The sequence below is a fragment of the Apodemus sylvaticus genome, chromosome 10 (assembly GCF_947179515.1).
Source record: "Apodemus sylvaticus chromosome 10, mApoSyl1.1, whole genome shotgun sequence".
In the NCBI taxonomy this organism is placed as follows: Eukaryota; Metazoa; Chordata; class Mammalia; order Rodentia; family Muridae; genus Apodemus; species Apodemus sylvaticus.
Window position 1 is genome coordinate 9,298,484 of NC_067481.1, and position 13,298 is coordinate 9,311,781.

At 49.3% G+C, this 13,298-nt stretch overlaps 1 protein-coding gene across 6 annotated transcripts in view; it reads left to right on the plus strand.

The window, feature by feature from the left end:
- Positions 1-13,298, plus strand: part of Slc39a11 (solute carrier family 39 member 11) — a 438,334-nt gene that overhangs the window by 370,579 nt on the left and 54,457 nt on the right. For all 6 annotated transcript variants that reach the window (XM_052196137.1, XM_052196138.1, XM_052196142.1 and 3 more), the window contains one exon: positions 6,942-7,011. In XM_052196137.1, coding sequence (XP_052052097.1) covers positions 6,942-7,011 — 70 coding nt within the window. The remainder of the gene's footprint in view (positions 1-6,941; positions 7,012-13,298) is intronic.

Consider the following 13,298-nt stretch of genomic DNA (forward strand, 5'->3'; position numbering starts at 1 on the left):
TGAGCAGTAAACATTCATTGACCGAGCCATCTCCCTAACCTGACAGCTTTTTTTAGTCTGTGTACCCTGTATAACACCTTCATCTTTAACATTTAGCCATTTGCTTATCCTGGATCTCCAGTGTTTACCGTAATTTCTCCAAGGTTATTTTATTGTTGGTGGCCTCCATAATCTATTTCAGGCCTTTATAAGGTAGTCAGTGTGTACAAAGTAGAAGTGAGCAGCAATAAATCTGGACAATGGCGCCTTTTAAGTGCAAGGGGAGCTGTGTCTCCCACGCAGCAGAAAGGGCCAGGCAGTGGTCAGTCTGGGAATTCTCAGGAGAACTGTTAATGGTACCAGATACGGGTCCCATCTCTTGGTGCAGGCCTTAATTCCATTCTTTTTGTTTGTTTGTTTGCTTTTTGCTTTGTTCTTTCGAGACATGGTTTCTCTGTGTAGCCCTGGCTGACCTGGAACTCCCTCTGTAGACCAGGCTGGCCTCAAACCCAGGAATCGCCTGCCTCTGCCTCCCAAGTGCTGGGATTACTGGCGTGCGCCACCACTGCCCGGCCTTAATTCCATTCTTAAAGTGGCTGTCCCATAATATTAATGACACTGTTGTACAAGTAGGCATATCAGGCCAGTCATCGCTATAGCTTACAGGATTCACGTCTGAGTCTGACAGATGATAACCAGTCTCCCCCAGTAGCATCATGCACAGTACCTTCCAGCGTCATGAAAGCTAGGCAGTAAGGATGGAGCTTCCGGGCCAGTACCAGCTTGATCTCTACATATTCTGTGATTGAGTACATGATAGCTTCGGGAAATATAGAACTGTTGGGGGAATGAGAATGGATATAATCAAAATATATGCATTGTACAAAATTCTCAAACGATTAATAAAATATCAGTTTTTAAAGGGAAATATATCCTGGGCTCCATCTTCTCCTTTCACATACAGTCAGATTCATCTCTTTCAAAACATACAAACTATCTTTCCTTAAAAAGAAAAATAGTAGCTTGTGTAACTATTGTGTGACTCTGTTAGTTCCGAATGAGAATGTAAAATGAAGCATTTTTATGTGCCCTTGAGTCTCAGAAGTAATCCCAAGAAAATGGGGTTTAGATATATAGAGCTGGTAGCAGCGGATACAGCAGGAATGCTAATGAGGGTCTGTGCAGAAGAAACAGTCTGAGATTGGTGCTGGGCAGAGAGAACAAGACAGCATTCCCGGCCCCCCTCCCCCCACCCCCATGCCTCCAGGGCTCACACGAGTGCCCCGGTCTCTAGAATTTGCTGGGTACATAGATAGCCATGGGACCAGGACTTCCCACGTGCTTGTAGCACTAGAAAGGCTAGGCAGTAAGGATGGAATTTCCAGGCCAGTAGCAGTTTGATTTCTCCACGGTCAGTCTATGACCTACATAGTTGTCTGAGTTCTGCCCCCCAGCCCCCAGTTCCTCTGGGTGTTGGGATCCTGCTGGTCAGCTCCCCCATTAAATGGCCTGTCCCTTGCAAGTCAGGGTACCAGATCTTATCTTCACCTTTTTGTGCCCCATCGGTTCCCCTTTAGCCTTGAGTTGACACCATTGAACAAGACTTCATCTTGGCATGGCCAACAAGACCATGTCTGCATGGGGCCACCTTGAGGAGGAAGAAAGCTGGTGGCACACCGGTACCAGCAAACAGCTGAGAGAAGCTGAGGGAGGCATGAGGTTTCTTTGCCGCCCTGGTAAAATACTGATACTTTTAAGAAAAGACACCCTTACCCCGCCCCCCCCCAAACATGTTTGGGTTGCTTAAGATAGGTTACCTTAAGATAGCAAGGCAGAGTAGCGATTGAGGCTTCATATTGCCTTGTAGCCTGGATTCTTAGCATGCTGGGGTATGAGTCAAATCCAGGGCATGATAAATGAACCTGAATCTTAGGTTATTCATCATCTTGAAGGAACTGCCAGGGTCTAATTTTGTTCAAGAGTCCTCCAGGGAGGTTAAAAACAAATCCTTTCTTCTCATTTTCTTCAGGTCAGGACTACAGAAATTATAAAACCATAAATAAGTTCCCCCTGTTCTAACACATCTAAGAGTCATTTCATGATTCCTCACGCTGCCATCAAATGGGGCTGTCTGTGCAGTCACAAGGCTCTGGCTTTAGGCTTCCTGTGTGTGTGTGTGTGTGTGTGTGTGCATACATATGTATTGTATGGGATAGGCCAGAAGACAATCTTGGTTGTAATTCTTCAAGATAATTTTTTCTTCTTGTCCCAGATTTTCTAGCCATAGTGTAACCACATTCTCCCTCACATACCTGCAGTGGCCTAGAGTATGATTCAGCCTGTTCATTCCAAGTCCAGGCCTCTCCACCCCTGAGACCTGCTGTCATTGCTAAGGGTGGTAGTGTTTGCTGGTGGTGGCCGTGTTTAATATTTATGAAGCCTCCCCAGGAAATGTTAGCTGTTGCCTCAATCTTAAGGAATTTTAAATTGAGGAGGCCAAGTAGCATTGGCTCCCCCTCACTTCCTGCATGGCCTTTGTGTTGATATTTTCTGGCCCTGAGTTCTAGATCTCACAGGTTGCACACTTAAAACTGGAGGCCCAGCTGGAGAATGCATGGCACACAGTGAGAAGACTCGAGGGCAGGACACAGCCTCACACAGAGGAGACGCAGAGCCCTCAGGGACTGTGGGCTCTGGCGATGCTCCTGTGGGAAGCCCCCACCCGAGGGGAACATTCCTGAGCAGTGTGAGCCCCATGTGGGGTCCAGGGTGAGGAATATGACAGCTCTCCAGTCCCTTGGTCCCACCCCACTTTCTTTCTCACTTTTTAAAAGTTCTTTGAGAATTTTGTACAGTGCATTTTGATGATATTGACCTCACTCCCTACTTCCCCAAGATCAATCCCGCCTTCCCTTTAAAACCCAACTTTTTTGTGTCCCCTCCTCCCCATTTAAAAAAAAAAAACAATCAGTCACAGTTTGTGCCTCCCATATACTCTTGGTTGTATGGTCTTCATTGGTGGGTGGTCTACCCACCGGGGACCACACCCCTAATGAAAGCTGACTCTCCTCCTCCCATCAGCTATCAAAGGTCACTAGTTCTTTAGCTGGGGTGGGGCCTCATGCCTCTCCTCCCCCCTCACATATGCCTCCCCGACTCCCCCCACAACCCCAACTACATTCACACACACTGGGATTTTGGGACATCTTATGCATGTCTCAATTACTGTGACCTGATTTACCCAGCTTCTCTGAAGTTTCCTTACCGCCACCCACCACCTGTGGCGCTCATCACCCATCTTTCTGACCCCTTGTTCACCATGATCCCGGAGCCTCAAAGGATACCTTAGTGGCAAGGGCCAGGCAGCCGGCCTCATGCCTGTCCCAGAGGAAGGCTGTGGTGGCTACCGCAGCTACTGTCCTGGTGCTCAGCTGGTTCTCCCAGGGGCCTCCCCTGCGGACAGCCATCTAAGGATGCTAAGGCAGTACAGGCAGTTTATCTCCTCTCTTTGTATGGCCCCGATGGCAGCCGCTTACTAATGATATTCCAGACACGTGGGCATCTTGTCTTAATTACCTTCCTCATTTGCATCTTTGCTGGAACACCTGGGGGAAGAGATCACGTTTCTACTCCCTCCCTCTCCCATCAGCGGTCCCTCCTTCCAGCTGTTGAGTCCCTGATTTATGTTCTTTCTGCCTGTGTGATCTATCTCAGCGTCTCATCCCTCCGACTCCTGAGGATCACTTGCTGTCTTTGAGCCCAGCAACAGAAACCTTCTCTCCCTTATTACCTACCCCTCTCTGCCTTGCTCAGTCCTGTGGGAACCAGAGAGCTAGCATTGTGTTGTCCTTCCTTGGGTCTGTAGGAGAACAGGAAGGAAGGAAGGACAGAAAGCTGTCTCTCTAGTGAATCTTCCCCCACCCCAACCCCAGTGGTCTGCCTTAGGTGCCTAGCGTGCTGGGAGATAAATCATTCAGGGAATGGAGCTGAAGAGGCTGGTGTTTGCTGCCCACAGAGAAATGCCACATCCACTGGGAAAAACAAACAAACAAACAAACAAACAAAGAGCAATGAGCCCAGGCAGCAACCTGCATACCAAATGGCATTCTGGGAATGAGAACACATGGTGACTGGCTTCAAGGCCAGTCCCCACCCCGCCACAGCTGGGTCACTTTGCTCATCCCTTATGCCATCCCAGAGCATCAGTGAGGGTGCCTATGTCTAAGGACTGGGGCTGTATGCAGAGCCACTCCCTTGGGTGGGTGGTAATCTTGCTTATTAACTTATGTGCCATGGCTTTAGGCTGCTCTGTGATTTACATTAAAATGACGAATTAGGAAAAAAACCATTAACAGAGGAACCAAACAGCTGTTGTTTATGGCTTTAAAGAGCAATATCTGCCCCCCACCAGGGAAATATGAAAGACTGGGGTCAATAAAAGGCTTTTGACATCTGTCCCAGCTGGCGAGAGGTCCCAGGCAAAATCCTTGTCCAAAAAATCCAGTGTCACCGATGGGGATGGGTTGGGTGTCTCAGCTGTGTTGGTGTACCTCCCGACAGAGGACAGCAGGTTAGTAAGCGCTGGGTGGCATTACATTGAAGGCTGGCTGGGGGCAACAACTCAGTTGCCCTCCAGCTTTGTTTTCTCGTGGGTATGGTATGGGCAACTCTGCAGAAAGAGGCTACCCAGGACCTTGGCATCCCCACCACAGCTTGCCTGAGCAGCATCTGACATACAAGTAGTAAGTCCATCCCTGCCTGCCCCTGTGGAAGCCTCAGACACCTCAGGGAGATATTAATATCCCATTTGTCTAGCCCCTCTGCCTGAGGTTATGGCTTCTGCTCCTGGTGGGAACATCTGGAAGGGAAGAGGTAGAACAGATAGCCCTGGGGGCCCAAACTCTGGCTCTCAGAACCAGAACTTAGATGAGAGCACCCTGTCACCTTTGCCTGGAAATAACAGTCCTTGACCTGGCATACCAAGGGTCATCAGCCCCCTACTTTCTAAGGAAAAGAACTCCAGAGGATGAGGATTTTGAAACAAGGCCCTAGTGGGGAAACATTATCATCATGGAAGAAACACTTGACAAGTGGGGAGCTGGAATTATAGACCATTGTGAGCCACCGTGCAGGTACTGGGAATCAAACCTGGATCCTTCGCAAGAGCAACAATTGCTCTAAACCTCTGAGCCTTCTCTCTAGGCCCATGAATAAAGTTTTAATAAACTCAGTTTTGAGGGGTAGGTGTATAGCTCACGGGTAGAGGGCTCATCTAGCCTTGGTAGGACTTTGAATTCCATCCTCAACAGTTAAAAAATTAATATAGAACAATCTGGCTGCCCTGGTCTTGACTTGGTTGTCTTCCTCCTACCCTAGAGCTTCTGGGAAGAAGTGACTTGGCAACTTCTGTGGCCTGATATTATATGTAAGATGTGTTCTGGGGATCCATGGCTGAGAAGCCCCATGCAGCTGTGTGGCCTTAGGCAGAAACCCTCCCCTCCAAACATGTGACTTCTTCAGAAGCTAGGAATGACCCAAGCATTACTCTAGCTGGGGACTACGGATGTCCTCTACTTTAAAGGTCCTAGTACTCTGTACTCTAGGGTTAAGATATTTGGTGAGAAGGCAGAATCCCAAATTCTCAACCAGGTGGCTTACAATGACACAGGTACTATGTAAGAAACTCACACAGGAGAGGGGGCACAACGGGAGAAGTGAGGACCCAAGGAACCACTGATGTCTTAGCAGGGTTATTGGGCTCCACCCCCCACCCACCACCACCACCCAGGGATAGATCTTGCTGAACCATACTGGTTCTTAAGTGAACTTTGTCCTTCTAACGGGACAGCCCAGCCTACTTAATCAGAGTGCTTCTAGGACCCTTCTGTTCTCTCCCTGTGTCTTTGACCCTTCCTCAGCTGAGCAGAGCTCAAAGAAAGAAACAAGTCAGGAACAGTGAATCCTGAAGAAATGCCAGCTCCTCTCTCTCAGTAGATAGTGCCTGTCTCATTCAAATAAAATGAAATGTTCCAGTGTAACCCAAAAAACCCTTGGTCTTGATCCAGACAAGCACTGGGAATTCTTCCTGCCAGGATTGCGGGAGCTTCACCCCCTCCGCCGGGGCCTGTCACCATTGGTACTGCTTCTCGCTCTGGTCCAGAAGATACAGGTGCAATAACCTCAGGGAGGCTTATCTTCTCAAGATGTGAGACAGACAGCAGATAAAGGAGGGGCTCTAGCTTTATGCTTGCTTCTTGCATAGATGCAGTTCAGAGGTATGGTCGACCCTGGTAGGGGAGGCATGCTGGCAGGAGCCTGGCGCAGCTGGTTACATGGCGCCACAGTCAGGAAGCAGAGGGTGATGAAGGCTTTCTCTTTTTCATCCTGAGACCCTGTGGAAACACACAGCCCAGATTTAGGATGGCACCCAGATTTAGGTTGGTCCTTTCCACCTTGATTAATCTAATTGAAATAATGTCTCTGGTCTGGGCATGGCAGGTCTCTGTGAGTTCCAGGACAGCCAGGACTACATAGAGAGACATTGTCTTAAAAAAGAAAGGAGGAGGAGGAGGAGGAGGAGGAGGAAGAGGAGGAGGAAGAGGAAGAAAGAGGAGAAGGAGGAGGAGGAGAAGAAGAAATAATGCCTCACAGATATATACCCAGAGATTTTTTTCCATGGGAATTCTAAACCCATCATGTTAACTCTCTCTCTCTTTCTCTCTCTCTCTCTCTCTCTCTCTCTCTCTCTCTCTCTCTCTCTTTCTTACACACACGCACACACACACACACACACACACACACACACTCACACACTGGAGTTTATGAGGCTAGATTACAAATACCACTGTTAGATTGATTTCCTGCTACTTGCAGCCCAGAGCAGCCTTACCAGATGTCAGGATGGCGATCTATGTCCCTTGTTGGGAATGATTCCTAATCTCTGTGTCTTGTGTCTATTTCAGAGGGTCTTGCTGTTGGTGTAGGATTTGGAGCAGTAGAAAAGACCGCATCTGCCACCTTCGAGAGTGCCAGGTAAGCCACTGCATGGTGCCTGGAGCGTGGGCCTCGCACCCCTCAGGTCTCTGCACTTGGTACCTGGTTCGACTGCTGGCATAGGGTTGATAAGCACCCTCGTCCCACCGTGGCAAAAGTACTGAGGCTAGAGCAAGTTCATGTGTGAGTGAAGAACTCCGTCAGACAAGCAGGCTTGTACCGCCTTTCTCACAGGAAGCAGCTCGCAAGTAACCACTCTGTAAATGAATCTGAGATATAGCTGCATGCTCTGTCTAAGTGAGTGGCTCAAGGTCAAGAAACGTATAAAGACTGAGGAGAAGGGTTAGCAAGGGTAGCGATCGATCAGTGCTCTGAATGGCTCCTTCTTTCCGGAAGTCCTTTTCTCTTGTCACTGGAGTTTCCTGGTCTCCCACTTTTAGACTGTCTTCCCAGAAGGCTCCCTCGCCTGTTTCTCACACATTGATCCAGTCTTAAACATCAGTGTCCAGATGTCTGTCCCATGCCACGCAGAGGCCAGGCAGGCATCCTCCCCCATTCCCATGATCGATTTTCCATCACCTTGCTGGTGATACCCACATCCAGCTCCAGCCTACACCTGAGCTCCTTCCTCCAGAGCCGCCTGCCTTCAGATATCTCTGCACAAGCCTTCCTTAGCCTCCCCATGCTCAGCCTCACAAAGCTGAGCTCTGCTGTCACTGCTTCTGTCCCCTCCCTTGGGGTCACCGTCTACCATCTTGCCGTCCGCCAGCCAAGCTCAGCCCACTGTCTTCATGACTTTCCCTCTCCCTCTCTAAAGCATCTGGCCTTCTTCCTCTCACCTAATCCAGTCACATGATGTCATTCAGACCTCATGTGATAAGCTCCACAAGGCCCACCCACAATCCCACAATGCAAAGCTGTGACATCTCCGTCCTCCAAGCTGAAGGTCATCAGGACCAAACCTCTCATCTAAGGGCCACAATCTCAGCTGCTTCTAGGGGACCAGGGTTACAAGGACAAGTAGAAACAAGAGGATGGAGATAGCTGGGGACGGTGAGCCTTGAGGGAGTTTAAGGTCCTCACTGTAGACGCCTGGATTCATGAGTGGTTGAAAACATAACTTAAGGGCTGGAGAAGTAGCTCAGTCCCTAAAATGCCTCCTGCACAAGAATGAAGATCCGACTTCAGTCCCCAGAACCTGTACAGAAGAGAAGCTAGACAATGTGGTACATACGGATAATCCAGCAGAGACAGGAGGATCCCTGAGGCTAGCCCACCAGCCAGCCTAAGGCCAGTGAGACACCCTGTCTTAAAAACAAAATGGTGGACAGTGGTTGGGGAACAACACCCTGAGGTTGTCTTCAGGTCTCCACATGTATAGGCACACACACATGCATACATAAACATGAACACACACACACATACACACACACATGCAAGCAAGCACACATGCATGCACACACAGCTCAAGTCAGATGGGTCTGAGTACCTAGTACTGTGTTCAGACGGTCCAGCGCAAAGCTATTCTGCTCCCCATTCCACACAATGTACTCCCTCCTGCGAGGACCAACTCTATGTCTACTGGCCAGGGATATCAAGAGAAATTTCCTTCATTACCCCTTTTCCATCTTTGCACAAGTCCTTTATACACAACTGGAGGACTATGGCTACATCTGTCTTTGTATATGTGTACAGCGGAGTCCTCACTGTCTAACAGTAAGTCTATGTGTTAGGAAGCATGTTTGCTCCATGAAGCCCCAGCCGAGCAAGGGCACCTGGCAGGCTCTGGGTGAAGTGTGTCCTGGTCTTAGCTCCTTCCCCTTGGACTAAGCCACTTTCACTTTAGCATCATGGTGCCTTCAGCAGAATGATGCTTTTTGTAAAAGTCAAGTGAGAAGGTGGACGGAAGAAGGGAAGAAGGAAGGATGGAAGGAAAAGCAGACAAGCAGGAAGGAAGGGCAGGAAGGAAGGAAAGAAAGAAGGGCCTTTATAATATAAGGACTACCACTTACCCACACACACATAGTCACCACCACCCCAAAGTAAAGAACCAAGGGCTAATGGTAACATCCCACAGACTGCCCTGCTCCCACGTCCTGGGAGAGGGTAGGCTTGGCTCTCTACCCCCTGGGCATAGCCAAATTGGATTTGACTTCATCAGACCATAAGAACCTCCAGGGTCAAACAGTATCCCTGGGTCTGAAAGCCCCAGGGAGCTGACCTTATGAGAATTCAAAGGCCAAGCTCTCCCAGAGCATGGGAGACCACATGCTACCCACCCCCCATGAGGTCAGTGTGCCTGTAAATGACAGCCAAGCCCCAGGGCACTGTCCTCACAGACCAGGCTGTGTCTGGTAGCACCACGCCCCCATGACATTTTGATATCAACTCCAATATCCTTGTCACGAGAAGGAAGGTCATGGCCAGTGAGAATCTGTCCCTTTCGCTGCCACGGTTGCAAGGAGGAGTGCCTGGGGCAGGAGATACCTCTGATCTTCGAGGCTGTAGAAGCCAAAGCAAGCCCAATAGTCAGGCCTCTTGAGTGCATGCTTGTGCAGTGAGCTCGAGGGAGGTGACTTACGGTTGTCTGGTCACATGGGGCCTTTAGAGCCAGTTCTGTGGGTGGAGTCTGACAGAGGGTTGCAGGAGCACCTTGTGCCATGAGACCCTCCAAGGCCCCACCTTGGGTTACCGCCTGCAACTTTCAAATGGTACATTACAGTGGGTCTACCCCACTTGTTCTCTCTTTGTAAGGAAAGGAGACTGTAGTCAACTGTAAGACAGTAAACACAACCATGGTTCTTAGAGGAGCTGCTGGTGAAATCAAGATGTCCCCAGTGTTGGACAGAGCAGAAGGAGGTGGAGTGTGGTGGCGGGGAGTTACAACACTGACCTGGGGACTCTGCACCTGCTCCCTGTCTGTTCACAGGCTCCTGAACTCACCCAGTGCTTCATCTAGGGTCTCCCGGAAGCTGCAGGCGCTGAGTCTGAGCACTCTTGATCTACATTCATTCATTCATCCACTCACTCATTCATTCATTCATTCATTCACTCACTCATTCATCCATCCATGTGTACCTCAGTGGTCACCAGCACATCCCCTACACTGTCCCAGCCTGTGAAAAGAACACAGTTTATATAAAATTCTTCTAAGAAGCATGGAAGGTCCTTCCAGTAATGGTAAACTCAGCTGGCATGGATGGTCCTTTTCAGAGGAACCAAAGAACACGAACAGTGTTCATGGACCAGTAAAGGGGGCTCTAAAGCCAAAGTGCCGAGTGGCGGCCGAGCCGGGGAGAGGAGCAGTGCATGCAGACATGCATGGTCTTTCCCATGGTTGGGATCTAAGACAGTCCAGGTATACAGATCAGGATGGGACCTGTGTATGTAAGGGGCTATAAAATGCTCTATGGTCCAAGAACTTGCATGGGGAATGTTCTCTTTCCAGGACCTCAGATGGAGGGGGAGGGGTATAAAACAAAGTAAAATATCTATAAGTATCAACACCTTAGACCTGCACTGCTCAAGGCTGCAGAATACAGATCCTATATTCCATCTTATTCTGGAAGCCAGGAATAAATAAGCCACAAAACCATGATGCCGCAAGGCAGACATTGAAGTATAGATAAGAACAAAGGGAAGTCACTGGAGAGATGGCTCAGTGGTTACCAGTGCAATTCCTGCTTGTCGAGGGGACCCTAGCGCCTGTGTCAGGTGGCTCGCCACTGCTCGTAATTCCAGGTCTACGGAACAGGGAGCTCTTCTGCCTCTGTAGATACTCATCCATACACCTACACACACACACACACACACACATACACACACATACACACACACATACACACATATACACACACATACACACACACACAGATATACACACACATACACACACGCACACATACACATACACATACACACACAGACACAAGTAATAGTAATAATAGTAACAACAATAATGTAATTGTTTAAAAACACTGAAACAAAAATAAATATACACAACAGTTAAGAGAATAAATTACCACCAAGTTTAATATCACACAAAACTACAGGTGTGAAAAAAGACAGCCAACTCTTAATGACCAGCCACCTCCAAATTCTCTGTATTATCAGAATCAAAGACTCTGGGAGACTCAGTTCAGGTCAGGCCAGAGAGATTGCATATAAGGTTGGGATCCCAGAGACATCAGGGGAAGCTGGTAAACCTAAACCTGCCATGCCTTGTAGTTAACAGGATTGCCTCACTGAGAAAAAGGGACCCCTTTATGTAGACATTAAGAACCGGGGGCTTGGGGGGGGGCAGCTGAGGAGATGGCCTCGCTGCTGAAAGTGCTCGCCATGTAAGAAGGACAACCTGAGTTCAGATCCCAGGCACCCCAGGCACCCACATAAAAAGCAGGGCAGGGTGCCACACTCCTGTCATCCCAGAGTTGAGGGCTGGAGTCAGCCAGTGTAGCAGACAGTGAGAACTACAGGTTCAGTGAGAGATTCTGTCTTAAAAAATTAAGGTGGAGAGCAAGTGAGGAAAGCACCTGAAGCCCCACCCCCACCCCCCACCCCTACCTCCATGCCTGCAGACTCACAAAAGACTTGGCAGCTGGACGGGAGGCTCGCAGCACAGATCGGTCCGCTCTTGGAACGTCTCCACATACTAAAGATAATCTAAAGTAAATGGTCTGCGGTCGCAGAGATGAGGGTGCTCTTTAACACTTAGTGAAAGAAAACACAGGAATACAAGGAGCCAGTAGTTCTGCAGCCCAACAGGAAGGTCTGAAGGAACCCAAACAGGGGACTCTGAAAAGACACAGTGCACACACTAATAAAAAACCAAAGCAGACGCTACAGCTTCGGCAGCAGTGAGCCCTGAGGTGGGGAGCCATGGAAGGAACAGAGGGGCAGCTCGTGGGAAGGGGAGCACAGACTCCAGGATGATGCGATAGGCATGCCTTTGCATGCTCCTGGCAGCAGGAGCTCTGAGTTTAAAAAGCAAAGCAAAGCAAACAAACAAACAAACAAAACCAGTCTGAGCTGTGAGAAGGGAAGCTGTGTCCGAAGTTGCTGGGAGCATCGTGTCTCCTTCTGAGGCTTGTTAAGAACATGCCCAAGAAGTGAATGGAACAGAGAACAGACATTGTCGACTTTTATATCCTGGGCAATCCCTTAAAAAAAAAAAAAAAACCCAAGTGTATTTGTGTGTATGTCATTGAAGGCGTACATGACACAGCATGTCCCTGGAGGTCAGAGGTCAACCTCAGGGGTCAGTCCTTGATATGTGACAAAACCTTTCCTGGAGAGATACAACATGTCTATTCACCCCAGGGAGGAGCCCCACAACAGACCCAAAAGTACAAATACTACCAAAGTCCAACTTGGTGAATCGATGCATCTTATTGGGGTCACTTAGAGGGGTGTGGGTGAGGGATTACGTACAGGAGCAGAGATGACTTAATGACATCTGCATCATCAAGTGCGGGGGTGGAGGGAGCCCCCAGCTTGGGTGACAGCTCACAGAAGCTGGGGAGCCTGGAGCTCACTGCACAACCTGCAGGCAGTTCAGCAGGTTCCTTTCCAAACCGACTCTGGTCTAAGCCTCTTCAGGCAGCTAGCTGGTCTGGTCCCCGTCTTGTTACAGATCTTCTCCCCTGATTGCTTTCTTGACAGCTCAGCTTGCGCCTCTGCAGATCCCCAAGAAGAAGCTGAGCTTTTATTGCTTATGCTGTCGGGGGGGGGGGGGGGGGCTTAGTGAATCTGGTCAGTTCCAGGGACTTCCTGTGGGCATTTTGAGTTGTTTACCTTCCTGTTTCAGGAGCTTCCTTTGGGGAGAGAGGTGGAATATTTCCGTCTCCAAGGAAACCACTAAACAGCCCCCACCCTTCCATCTTGTCTTTGTCACTGCATACACTGGGCTGGCTTCCAGATTGCGCAATCTTTACCTCCCATCCCACCAGTCATGCTGGGATTAGGAGTGTGCTACTATGTCCGGCTGTATGTGCTCTGAGGAGTCAAACCCAGGTCATCAATGATTGTGCAGCCAGCACTCCCCGGCCCCAGCCCTCTTTCCAGCCCCGAAACCGCGTCCTTTCGAAGCACACATGCTTGATTGATGCCGTGCCACAGACTCATTATGGTCCAGGCCATTATCATCTGGGCCGCGTCTCAGACTTCAGCGTGATACGGTCGATCATCATTAACAGAAGCAGCAGACAACGTAATTTGCGAGTGGGCATTTAAAACCAGAAGCAGCATGACGATGAGCATAATCTAGGCTGCAGGGGAGGGACGGAAACCTGGCCATCTAAGAAAACTCAGAACAGGGCGAGCCGAAC